The sequence below is a fragment of the Diabrotica undecimpunctata genome, chromosome 7 (genome assembly GCF_040954645.1).
Source record: "Diabrotica undecimpunctata isolate CICGRU chromosome 7, icDiaUnde3, whole genome shotgun sequence".
In the NCBI taxonomy this organism is placed as follows: Eukaryota; Metazoa; Arthropoda; class Insecta; order Coleoptera; family Chrysomelidae; genus Diabrotica; species Diabrotica undecimpunctata.
Genome location: NC_092809.1, coordinates 130,721,510 through 130,734,207, shown reverse-complemented (window position 1 = coordinate 130,734,207; position 12,698 = coordinate 130,721,510). Strand labels below are relative to the sequence as shown.

Genomic DNA, 12,698 nt, shown 5'->3' with positions numbered 1-12,698 from the left:
TGTCCATTCTATTACCTATAATTATATGGGGTCTAAGTCAAAACTGTCAAAAGTCCTAGTTCTTAACGTCAAAACATCAAAATAAAGATTTGTCATTCTATCATTCTATTTTTAAATTCTCGCTAAATTCAAACGTGATAAGTTTTTTAATCATTAAGTTTTAGTAGAATCTTTTAAATATGTATCTTATTTCTTTACCAAGAATTAATTCGTTATTAACTTTGTCTTGCATTTGTGGTGCCGGTTTGTCCCTTTATGGTTATTATATAGGACTCGAATTGGAAAGAAATGATAATTATAAACCTATGTGTGATATTAACCCACAGGTTAGCTGTAGTAAGGCCATGCAATCTAAGTAAGTTAATTTAAAATATTCTATTTTGTTGTTTTATTTCCTCCAAGTATTTCTAATGCCACACGAGACTTTTGATAATGATATTCGGTTTTCAGATTATTTACTAAATAATTCACTATAATTTAACTATTCTAGCTTTTAAGTTGTTCAAATGGGAAGCCTATAAGTGCTAGGTATCTCCAAATAATTTGTTACTTCTATTTTTGTTCTATTTTCACTGCTGTACTAATTTTATGCAGGGGTAAAACAGCTTTCTAACAGTTATTGTTTTAATGTTAAACCTGAATGTATGTTTTATCCATATAACATAAAGTTAAAGAATATTTGTATGGTGCCAGTTGGGTGTCATTCTTATATTTGAGTTGTTTGATCATTTGTGGGGCATAGATTCTTACAAAAGATTATGTTGAATAAAATATTGACCTGAACATATACTCTTCTAAGTTAAGTCAATCTTTATCAAGCTGGACAATAAGCGCCACCTGCTAAATGAAATAATGGCTTTGTAATTAAAAGTGTTAATAACTGTCCTTTTGTTAGCATCATAAAAGCATAACTTATCCTAATCTTAGTGATTAAAGAACTCCCAATTCAGATAGTCAATGTTACCAAAATTTTTTTGCTATAATAATTTACATAAACTGTTATTGTGGTATTTAATTGTTGTTTTTCTTTTTTATTTGCAGATATGGAAAAGGACTTGGTATTTTTGGAGAGGATTCACAATTTTACAAACCAAACAGTTTATTTGGAATAATGTTTTATAGTATGATAGCTACATTAGGTAAGAATGGCTATTTGCATTGTAATAATTAATTATCCATTGTTAAAGGCTTTTTACTTATTACCTATATTATACAATCTATAAATAGTTTTTATTATGCAGAGATTGTGTAATCTAATCAATAGGATATTATGTTTACTTTCATTATTTTTTTATCATAAAGGAAATTCTACTCTTGACGGTAGACAGGACTAAAGCACAAAAATTATTAGACGTAGAGGAATGAAAATTGTACCAAAAATAACAAACCTAAAGGCTGTATGATACTATGCATTTTCCTGTATCATTTCTTATATCGTTTCTGATATAACAAAAAAATGGATAGTGTCATACAAGCGTATAAGTTCTTATATCAGAAACGATACAAGAATTTGTGTCTGCTGCAGTTTCTTGTACAAGAAATGTGCCAATTTGTGCGCAAAAACGTAAAACTTCTGTCATAATGGCGGCTGGAGGAGAACTTTGATATACAATTAGACCAAGCAGACATCAGAGAAAAGTGCCCACCAACAATAACCAAGATTAGAACAGGAGTAGCCAAATTGAAAAACAATAAATCACAGGGATTGGATCAAATAGCATCGGAAATACTGAAAGTAGGAGGAGACGTATTACTAAAAAGAATACATAACGTCTTTAAAAATTCGTGATGAGTTTAAAGATTATTTTATATCTCCAAATAAGAGAGTAGAATTTCAAGAGCATGCCATACAAACACATAATTTGTAAAAAAAAAACAAAAAAATTATTACAACCAAATTATTTATTATTTCTGTCTTCCATTATAGCCTGTTGAATATCTTTAAAAATTGTGGTTTCCAATTTAGTTTTAATATTGGGACATTTTATTTCTTTCATTTTTGAACCACAGTATTTTAAAAAATTATCAGTAGCATCTGGCTTGGGGTCCTCAGGTTTATTTTTATATATGTCAAAATTTCGACCAATCATGTGCCGAATCACATACAATTTCCGGTAAAAGAACTTGCATAGTGTCATACAGAGCACAAATGTACGTGCAAGAAACGATACAAGAAAACATAAATAAATTTCTATATCAGAAACGATATAAGAAATGATACAAGAAAATGCATAGTGTCATACAGCCTTAATGCTGAAAAGCAGAAAGTGAGAACATTAGAATGATAATATGAACACAACAGCCCAGTGAAAATAGCAAGAGACCAATAGTCACATGGAAGGTGCAAAGAGCATATAAAAATAGTAGGATGAACAAAAAAGCGACTAAAAGCATTTTATCCACACAATAGAGTAGCCATGATTTCATAAAGTCATAGTATTTGGATTTGTACAGCTAATGAGTCCATTCAGACACAACTGATTTTTAACAATGATCTACCGTTGGTGTTGGTACAATATAAATCCCAATGCATGTCATTATGTATCTATGTCAGAGATCTAAGATGTTATAGTAAATTGTTAACTATCACTAATATAAACTTTTGTTTCAGTTCAATCCAACTCAAAATTCATCGCTTGGGTGTCCCTGGTATTAATAGCCTTGTCAAACTTTTTATCCATTTACTTTGCTTACATACTCTATTTTGTACTTTATGATCTGTGCATTGTGTGTGTAGCTATTTATGCAGTGAATGTAATTAATTTATTATTGATCAAATTAAAACTTAAAACAATTGATGCCATCAGAGAGCAAGAAGAGGAAAAGAATAAATAAATTTAGGTATAACGTGTTTACTAAAAGATTCATTGCACGCCATTGTTCAGTTATTTTATTTTATAGTAGGAATTTCGAAAATAACAAAATGATTAAATAAATAATTTCTTCAAGTGTATATGGTTTGCAGGCAGAAACACAAAAACAAAAAAGGATTATTTAAAAAAAACTAGTAAAATTTTTTTCCCCACGTGTCTTATTTTTTAATAGACAATTAACATTGTTTATTTAAATATTTCAAATATATCAGTTGCCATGAGATGCCGTTGAAATATATATTTTAATAATATTAATCAATTGTGCCAAAACCCAAAGATAACGATAGCTTTTTTATGAAGTATCAAATTTACAATTGCTGGCTATTCCATTCCATATGAACAAATTTAATATTAAGAAATAAATGTGTTTTTAAAAGGACGGGTATTTGTATATTATTTTATTTTTAATTTTATTAAAAAAAAAAGAAAATGCATAAAAATATATGTTGTAATTTATTGTTGTTTAATTTGTAATCTTCTTCATTAGGTAAATGTTGTTTATTTTTAAAATAAAAAAGTTGCAAACATCAACAAATGGTCTTATTTTTATGGATATGTAATTTTATTACTATAAATAGTCAGTATGGAGTTGGTATCTGCGCTTCTAGGACGAAGGGTTCAAATTGTTTTCGTTTAAGAGAGGAGGTGGAAAACCCAACGGACGAAAGAACTAGATGAATGATACAAATTGTGGTATGTAGGGAAAAGTAACGTTAGGAATGCAGTTGGTATAATTGCTGATAGAGAAGCGAAAGATAACGCAGTAGAAGTTGAAGAACGAGTGAAAGAATAATTACAGTGAAATTTGTACTTGATAAAGAAGACGAAGAAGATAAAGAAGCCTTTTCATCAAGACATACCCTGATTCGGCTAGCTATGACGGTATTGTATTCCCATTTGGAGATCGACGCTTCATGTGATTCACAGGTCAGTTGAATAGCTTTCCAGACAGTAGAGTTTAACTTCTCTACTTGACCATTGCCTTTAGCAGTAGTTCTACTTGTTGCGATTCTTCTGGCGTTGAGAAACTCTGACTTCAGCTGATAGAAATTGAGTCCCTCTATCCGAATTGATGTATGTAGGCATTCCAAAAAATCATGAATAAGTAATTTCAATTCTTGATGACGGTTTTGGCACTAATGTCACTGCATGGGAAAGCAAATGGGAATCTGGAATACTCATCTATTGCCTTAGAATTTAACGTTTATTGGTATTCGAAGGCACCGGTCCTTTAAAGTCGATACTAAGGCGTTCGAAGGGACATGTGGCTTTTATAAGCTTCGAAAAAGGCTCCTCATTCTTAAAGTACTTTGGCTTGATTTTAGTACATACTTACCATTCACGAATCATAGTCTTGACTTCAAGATAAAAAGGTAAATTCTTTGATTTTATCCAGTGAATGGACACGTGTTACCCCTGGATGACAAAATGCTGTGTGATGACTTGAGTTCTGATGCAACTGCCGTCGTTGTGGTAGCAGCGCATGAGTAGATGCGCGATAAAGCCTCCGCGCTGCTTGGTTGTCTTTTACTTGGTCGATATACTGTCATATTTATAAAGTACCAATTCAAGTAGATATCTTTGTATTTTTTCATTTTTGATCTTGCTGGAATGCTTGTTGTTGAACATAAATGTTACAGACTTTTAGTCAGTGATGGCTGTGGAAGGCTTTTCTATAAGAACATAACGTCACTTTTTTAGAGATTCAACGATAGCGTACGCTTCTTTCTCCACAACAGAATGATTTAGCTCGCTAGAGTTAAGAGATCTTAAAAAGAAAGCAACTGGTCTGGAAATCCTGAAGATAGGAAACGAGTGTTCTGAAGCATCAGTTTCAACAACAAATGGCATATTTTCGTTGATAGCGTGACCGGTTTAGCTGATTTACTAACAGTTGTAGCTCGATATTATTAGTGTCTAGGGGTTGTGCAGCAGCAACAGCGGGAGTGACAACATGGGCAGCCAAAAAGTATCAGTTTCAGTTTTGTATTTTGAGAACGATTTCCGAAGTGGAAATTGAAACGTCAATAAATTTACTTTAACCTTTAATTGTGGCTTATTTCCATTTAGATAATAAAAACTTTAGATTGAATGCAGAGTTTCACAGAGAGAACTGCACAAATACATGATGTAGATCATTTTTCAGACTTACGTGTTTTACATAAGAATTAATTTAAACCCTACAAAATCCAGTTGCTGCAAGAATTAAATGAAGTTGACTACAACTGAAGACTACATTTTAGTGGTGTAATAATAATGACGAGATCTTCGGTAAAAATGTTTTTCCGACGAAGCAATATTTACACTCTGTGGGAATGTAAATCGGGCAAGTTTAAAGTATTAAAGTGAGGTAAATCCACAGTGGATACGTGAAAACAATACTCAAAGACCACCAGAACTGAATGTATGATCGGAAATAGTAGGTACTCAGTTAATTGGGTCATTTTTTATAAAAGTAAATTTAAATAATTATGAACTGCTATTTAGTAATGAAATTGTATCTGCCCTGAAAAATAAGTTTGGAGCCAATTTTAATGAGATGCGGTTTGAAGAAAACGAAGCTCTAGCGTATTTTGGTGTAACTGTTCGGCGTTCTTTAGATCACGCATTTTCCGGATGTTTTCTCGTTCACTCGTTTTTATCCTAAAGATTATTTTTATTTGGCATACTTTAAAAGTAAAATTTATAACACTAAACCAGCAAGTGTTGCAAAGCTAAGGCAAAGAATTATCGAGGAATCCATATTAAATTCTTGAAAAACATGAAGAAATGTATTAGATGCATTCTAGCATCGTTTAGGATACTCTAAGCTGGTTTTTGAGTTTTAAAGTGCAAAAACCATCATCAGCAAGTGCAAGAGCACTTACTGATAATGCGCTGACCAATAGGGTTAACTTGGTATGTGTACCGAGACACACAGGCATGGAGGGGAACGAACGTGCTGACGCCCTGGCAATACAGGGCTCATCTACTCTGCCTGTGGGACTCAAACCTGTGATTGGAAGGCCCTTTAGTACTAGTCAGGTCTAAATGTCTGAAGGGCTCACAATTGAGCCCTGCTTCGATCTACCATAACCATACGTTCAAAAATAACGAAGATGCTGTGTAGTGCAATTTTGGTAGTCGCCTAGTTTGTTTTTGCTATCTTAATATATTTGTTATATCTAGACTTCGGCAAATATGCATATTGCATATTTTGCATATTGTGCATATTTTATGCAAATATTTCATATTTTGGCATATTTGTATAAAAGTTTGCATAAAGTGCATAAAAGTTCAGATTTTTATACTGTATTTGAAAATTTTTAAACATACCAATTTATTTCAATTCTTGTATAAAATTTTGTAGTCATTTTAATCAAGAAATGATCTAAGTACGTAATCTCTACAGGTACAAAACATTTACAATTTCAAAGAAGATCAATTTAAGTAGCCCTCAACATTCTTAGAAAGTCTCGGTCACTGAGGCATTCAGTTATTGGATAATCGCTAAGGGTTCGCTCATTTGCATTTTATGATCTAATCCCCAAATCTATCTACAATTTATTGTATCTTAACAGCAGGTAAACGACTAATAGTTTTGTTCCTAATTTAGGGATTTTCCAAAATCTCCCAGTTTATTGAATTAGGTACCTAAACATTTCTAATTTGATGCTCAGATTTGTAAATCATTTTTGTTTTGATATTCAAAGCGTAAACACTCGTTGTGCGTAACAAAAAGGAAGATTGTGATTTTATAATGCCTAAAACAACCAGTGCTTCAACTTGGATTAAACCTTATAAAGAGCTGTCTATGGATATGGGAAAAATCTACTGTTCAGTCTGTGGCAAAATTGTAAGTATCTAATATTTTCTGTTAAATATCTAATATTTCATACATACAGGGTGTTTCCAAATGACACTTACAACGTTTGACTGTAGATACTTCTCGAAAAATTGAACAAAACGATATAGTTAATGAGGGGTCAAACTTATTTACTTTTCGAGATAGAGGGTGTTAAAATTAAAAAAAATTAAATTCTTTTAGTTAATAACAACAATAACTTTAAAACCAATAAACGTATTTACTTGAAATTTAGTACTCGTAGGTTGTTTTTAAATGAAAAATAGCTTCCTTTAGTGAGAAAAAATTGTCCATGGTACAATACAATGGTGTGTATTTAGAAAAATTTTTCACCTTTACTTTTTTTTATGAAGTCAGCTATTCTAAAACACAATTATTTTTATTGTAATTGAATTAACAAAAAAAAACTTTTGTTGAATTTTAAAATAAGTTATATGATGTACTAATGGTTAGTAACAAAAACTAATTTGTGGATTAATACTGCATTTAAAACACTAAGCGAGTGTTTTTTTTTCCAAACCAGTTATTTGATTAACCAAAAACACCTTGTATATTTTAATATTTTAAAGGTTGGGTTAAAATAAAGGTTTTTATTTTTATTTATAGATAGCATGTGAGAAGAAATTTCAGATAGACCAACATGTGAGAACTGCTTCACACATTGCAAAAAAAGGAAAAATAGGAGGAAAACATCAAACTTCAATGGCTAAATGTTTCCAATCTACTTAAAAAAAATTAGATCAGCAAGAAACTTTTAATGAAGACTTGTGTCGCGCATTAGTGTCTGCAAACATACCGCTTTCAAAATTAGCAAATGTAAATTTTAGTTCGTTTCTAAAAAAATATTGCAAACTTAATGTTCCAAGTGATCGGTCTCTAAGAAGAAATAATGTGAACGGGCTATACTCGTCGGTGTTAATTAATATTAAGGAAGAAATTGCAGATAATTATTTTTACATATCTGTAGACGAAACCACTGATTCCTCAGGAAAGTATATTGCTCATTTATTGATTGGTGTTCTTAAAGAAGATACCTTACCAAAATCTCATCTTATTTCATGCTTTCATGCCAGCAACTTGAGAAACCAAATGCTTTAACAATTTCGCGTTTTATACAAGAAACATTAGCAACTTTTTTTCTTCCGATAACTATTCCTTCTAATAAATTACTGCTTATTTTATCGGATGCTGCTTCTTATATGGTGAAAGCAGGACAAAATTTAAAAATATTTTTCCCAGATTTAATACATGTTACTTGTGTAGCGCATGGATTAAACAGAGTTGCAGAGGAAATACGAAAAAAGTTTCCTCTTGTAAATACCATGATATCCAGTGTCAAAAAAGTATTTCTTAAATCTCCTATAAGAATTCAACTTTATAAAGAAATGCTACCTAACATTCCTCTTCCACCACAACCTATTTTAACGCGATGGGGAACATGGTTAGAAGCAGCTAATTTTTATGCAGATCATTTTGTTAAAATAAAGAACATAATTGATACGTTAACAGATGAAAGTTCCCAATCTCTTTTGGATTCTAAACAAACTTTTCAGAGTAACTTGCTTCAACAAGAACTTTCATTTATAAAATCAAATTTTAGTTTTGTTCAAAAAACAATTACTCAGTTAGAATCATCAAAACTGTCATTGTTCGAAAGTACAGCATTAATAAAAGAATTTGCGTCATGTTGTCGGAACGTTAGAGGTAATATTGGAAAAGATATTTTAAAAAAATTTGAAGCTACTATGGAAAAAAATAAAGGTTACCATATTCTTTCTGAAGTAGTCAGTGTTCTAGCTGGAAATATTTCGGAAACAATTAATTTAGAACCAAATGTTTTGGTTAGTTTGAAAAATGCTCCCGTTACATCAGTTGATGTTGAACGAAGTTTTTCCATATATAAATATATGTACTCAGACAGAAGCCACAAGTTTTTGTTAGAAAATTTTGAACACCACTTGGTCATTTATTGTTACCATAATTCTAAATAAGTTTATTCATACTTAAAAATGATGTAGTTACTTAAAATAAATGTAAATCTTAATGAATAGTAGGAAATATTTAGTTATGTACACTTTTTTTTTAAATAAAATTGTTACTATTTTACGATTTATTTGTATGCATATTTTGTAAAATATTTGCATATTTTCGGGTAAACACGTGCATATTTATACGCATATTTTCTACATTTTTATTTGCATATTTGCCGAAGTCTAGTTATATCCTATGTCGCAAATTAAGATTCGATCAGTTGTTTATTTTGTATTCACCCAGAGGCCTTCTTTAAGTCAATAAATCAAAATTTGTCTTATAGTAAATTTATTCTCATTCATAGTGACCTATGATATCTGGTATGTAACTCTACACTCATCAAGATCGAAGATGCTGTCTATTGTTTTTTTTTGTAGTCGCTTTGTTTGTTGTTCTATCTTCATATAATTGTTATCCCTTCCCCTTTCATATGTATATCGCATGTTAAACTTGTATTAGTTGTTTATTTTGTTTTCAGTCAGAGGCCTTCTTAAAGTCAATAAATCAAAATTTTTTGTCTTTAGCAGGTTTATATTAGATCTATTTTCATACGTAGTGCCCTATCTCGTATGTAATTATACGTTCATTAATAATCACAGAGATACTGAAATAACAGTTATATTCTATTGATTTCGTTTCAGACGTGAAAAGTTTGACTAATTTCTGCTCCTACGCCATAATATTATTATTATGGCTTACTTCATATCTCTCTCTCTCTCTCTCTCTCTCTATATATATATATATATATATATATATATATATATATATATATATATATATTTTTAGTGGATTTTCTTGGGCTTAGGTTCATAAAAAAATTTGATTTGATACTAAGGCATTTTTATATATTTTTTCGACGTTTCGGCAGGAAATCCATGCCTTTTTCAAGAAGTAATATTGACTAAAAAACATTTTATGATAGACATAATACGATTTAAAAGTTAAACTTTTGACTTACCAAGCATGTAAAAATTTGTTACTAACAAGTAGACGTCACAATCAAAATAATATTAAAAACATAGGACATACCCACTAAGTCACTACATGTAAAATATATTTTAGATCTAATGTGTTGTTTATTGAAGTTAGTTTATCGTTTAAACAACCAGTTATTTTAACATCATAGGCGTTCTGAGATTGTCTTTTTATGTGTTTTTAAACACATAAAACACTTTTAAAGTTAAAATATATTTTGTTCAAATTTTTGACATCTTTTTTATCATTTATTGCATTATTATTTTTTTTTATTTGTATAGACTCTAGAAGCTCTCTCTTTTTCCTGTTGGGTTCACTTTTTAGGATCTTGGTTTTCTCAAAATCAAATTTATGTTTTTTTTCGTTTTCATGTTTTGTGAGGGCGGTTGAGTTTTTTTTGTCATATTTGTGGGAACGTATTCTTGAGTTAAGTAGCTGACTGGTTTGTCCAATATAAACTCCATCACAATTCGAGCAGGGAATTTCATATACAACATGCGATCTTTTTAATAGAGGGGTTTTTGTTTTTAATCTTGTAAAATTCTTTTTCAAAAGATTGTGCCCTTTATGAGCAACCATAATATTATGTTTGGACAGAAGATTTGCAATTTGTTCTGATAATCCTTTTATATAGGGAAGAGACATATAGTTTTTCTTTACCGTGTTGGTTTCATTGTTATTATTGTTATTGTAAAATTTATGCAGTCGCGATTTGAAAGTGTTGTCGATAAGATGGTGTGGGTATGAATTAAGTGTTAGTGCTGTTTTTGCTTTTTTAATGGCCTGAGGTCTATTAATAGGATCGGATAATCTAATAGCTCTATCGGCGAGTCCGATAACTACTGATTTCTTTTGAGACAGGGGATGATGAGAGTTGAAATTCAGATATCTCGATGACCAGGTTTTTTTGGTGTACCATGAAGTAGTTATAGTGCTGTTTTCTCTATGTAAGGTCAGGTCCGCCGCTGCGACCTATTGTTTCATGCATTCAGTCTCCTTTTGAAAACGTTTCAAAATATTTGAAGAACATTATTTCCAACGTAATAAATAAAAATCCACACTATTTAAAAGACGCTGATCACCTGAAATTAAAACTCAAAAATATACATTTACCTCCAAATTATAAATTAGTTTCTCTCGATGTGGTATCTTTATACACCAATATTCCAATAGCTTTAGCGAAAGACATTATTAAAAAAAAGTGGAACGAAATCAAAGCGTTCACAGACATCCCTCTAGAAGAATTTCTGCTAGCAGTCGAAACAACATTAAAGTCAACTTATTTCCTATATAAAAACAAAATCTTCCAACAAACAGATGGATGTGCTATGGGTGCTAGCATACCCAGTGCCATCGCTCAATTAGTTTTAGAGCATCTAGAGGAAATTGTTTTAAATAAAATAGATTTTGATATACCTTTTTTCTATCGCTATATAGATGACTGCTTGAGCGCAGCACCAGAGGATAAAATGGATATTTTACTAAATGAATTCAATAACTTTCACCAAAAACTAAAATTTACATTAGAAATTGAAAAAAATCATCAAATTAATTTTCTGGACCTGACCTTACATAGAGAAAACAGCACTATAACTACTTCATGGTACACCAAAAAAACCTGGTCATCGAGATATCTGAATTTCAACTCTCATCATCCCCTGTCTCAAAAGAAATCAGTAGTTATCGGACTCGCCGATAGAGCTATTAGATTATCCGATCCTATTAATAGACCTCAGGCCATTAAAAAAGCAAAAACAGCACTAACACTTAATTCATACCCACACCATCTTATCGACAACACTTTCAAATCGCGACTGCATAAATTTTACAATAACAATAATAACAATGAAACCAACACGGTAAAGAAAAACTATATGTCTCTTCCCTATATAAAAGGATTATCAGAACAAATTGCAAATCTTCTGTCCAAACATAATATTATGGTTGCTCATAAAGGGCACAATCTTTTGAAAAAGAATTTTACAAGATTAAAAACAAAAACCCCTCTATTAAAAAGATCGCATGTTGTATATGAAATTCCCTGCTCGAATTGTGATGGAGTTTATATTGGACAAACCAGTCAGCTACTTAACTCAAGAATACGTTCCCACAAATATGACAAAAAAAACTCAACCGCCCTCACAAAACATGAAAACGAAAAAAAACATAAATTTGATTTTGAGAAAACCAAGATCCTAAAAAGTGAACCCAACAGGAAAAAGAGAGAGCTTCTAGAGTCTATACAAATAAAAAAAAATAATAATGCAATAAATGATAAAAAAGATGTCAAAAATTTGAACAAAATATATTTTAACTTTAAAAGTGTTTTATGTGTTTAAAAACACATAAAAAGACAATCTCAGAACGCCTATGATGTTAAAATAACTGGTTGTTTAAACGATAAACTAACTTCAATAAACAACACATTAGATCTAAAATATATTTTACATGTAGTGACTTAGTGGGTATGTCCTATGTTTTTAATATTATTTTGATTGTGACGTCTACTTGTTAGTAACAAATTTTTACATGCTTGGTAAGTCAAAAGTTTAACTTTTAAATCGTATTATGTCTATCATAAAATGTTTTTTAGTCAATATTACTTCTTGAAAAAGGCATGGATTTCCTGCCGAAACGTCGAAAAAATATATAAAAATGCCTTAGTATCAAATCAAATTTTTTTATGAACCTAAGCCCAAGAAAATCCACTAAAAAAATATATATTAAGGTTCAAGAACTAAACTCAAACTATATATATATATATATATATATATATATATATATATATATATACATATATATATATATATATATATATATATATACATATATATATATATATATATATATATATATATATATATATATATATATATATATATATATATATATATTAAGTTCATGGTAAACACCGTAAGTAAAAAACCCCCTAATTATCGCATCAAACCGGTACTAAATAAAAAAGATAAAATAAT

The 12,698-nt window shown here is 30.4% G+C and overlaps 1 protein-coding gene across 1 annotated transcript; it reads left to right on the top strand.

The window, feature by feature from the left end:
* Positions 1-70: 70 nt before the first annotated feature.
* On the top strand, positions 71-2,953 carry LOC140445832 (vitamin K epoxide reductase complex subunit 1-like protein 1). The gene is made up of 3 exons (XM_072538206.1): positions 71-355; positions 1,042-1,139; positions 2,612-2,953. The coding sequence occupies exons 1-3, from the start codon at positions 180-182 to the stop codon at positions 2,833-2,835; spliced, it is 498 nt and encodes a 165-aa protein (XP_072394307.1). The 5' UTR covers positions 71-179; the 3' UTR covers positions 2,836-2,953.
* Positions 2,954-12,698: the final 9,745 nt, after the last annotated feature.

Coding starts and splice junctions, on each gene's coding strand:
- LOC140445832 (XM_072538206.1), top strand. CDS start 180: ATGTATCTTATTTCTTTACCAAGAATTAATTCGTTATTAACTTTGTCT. Junction 356..1,041: donor AGTAAGGCCATGCAATCTAA/GTAAGTTAATTT, acceptor TTTTATTTGCAG/ATATGGAAAAGGACTTGGTA. Junction 1,140..2,611: donor TAGTATGATAGCTACATTAG/GTAAGAATGGCT, acceptor CTTTTGTTTCAG/TTCAATCCAACTCAAAATTC.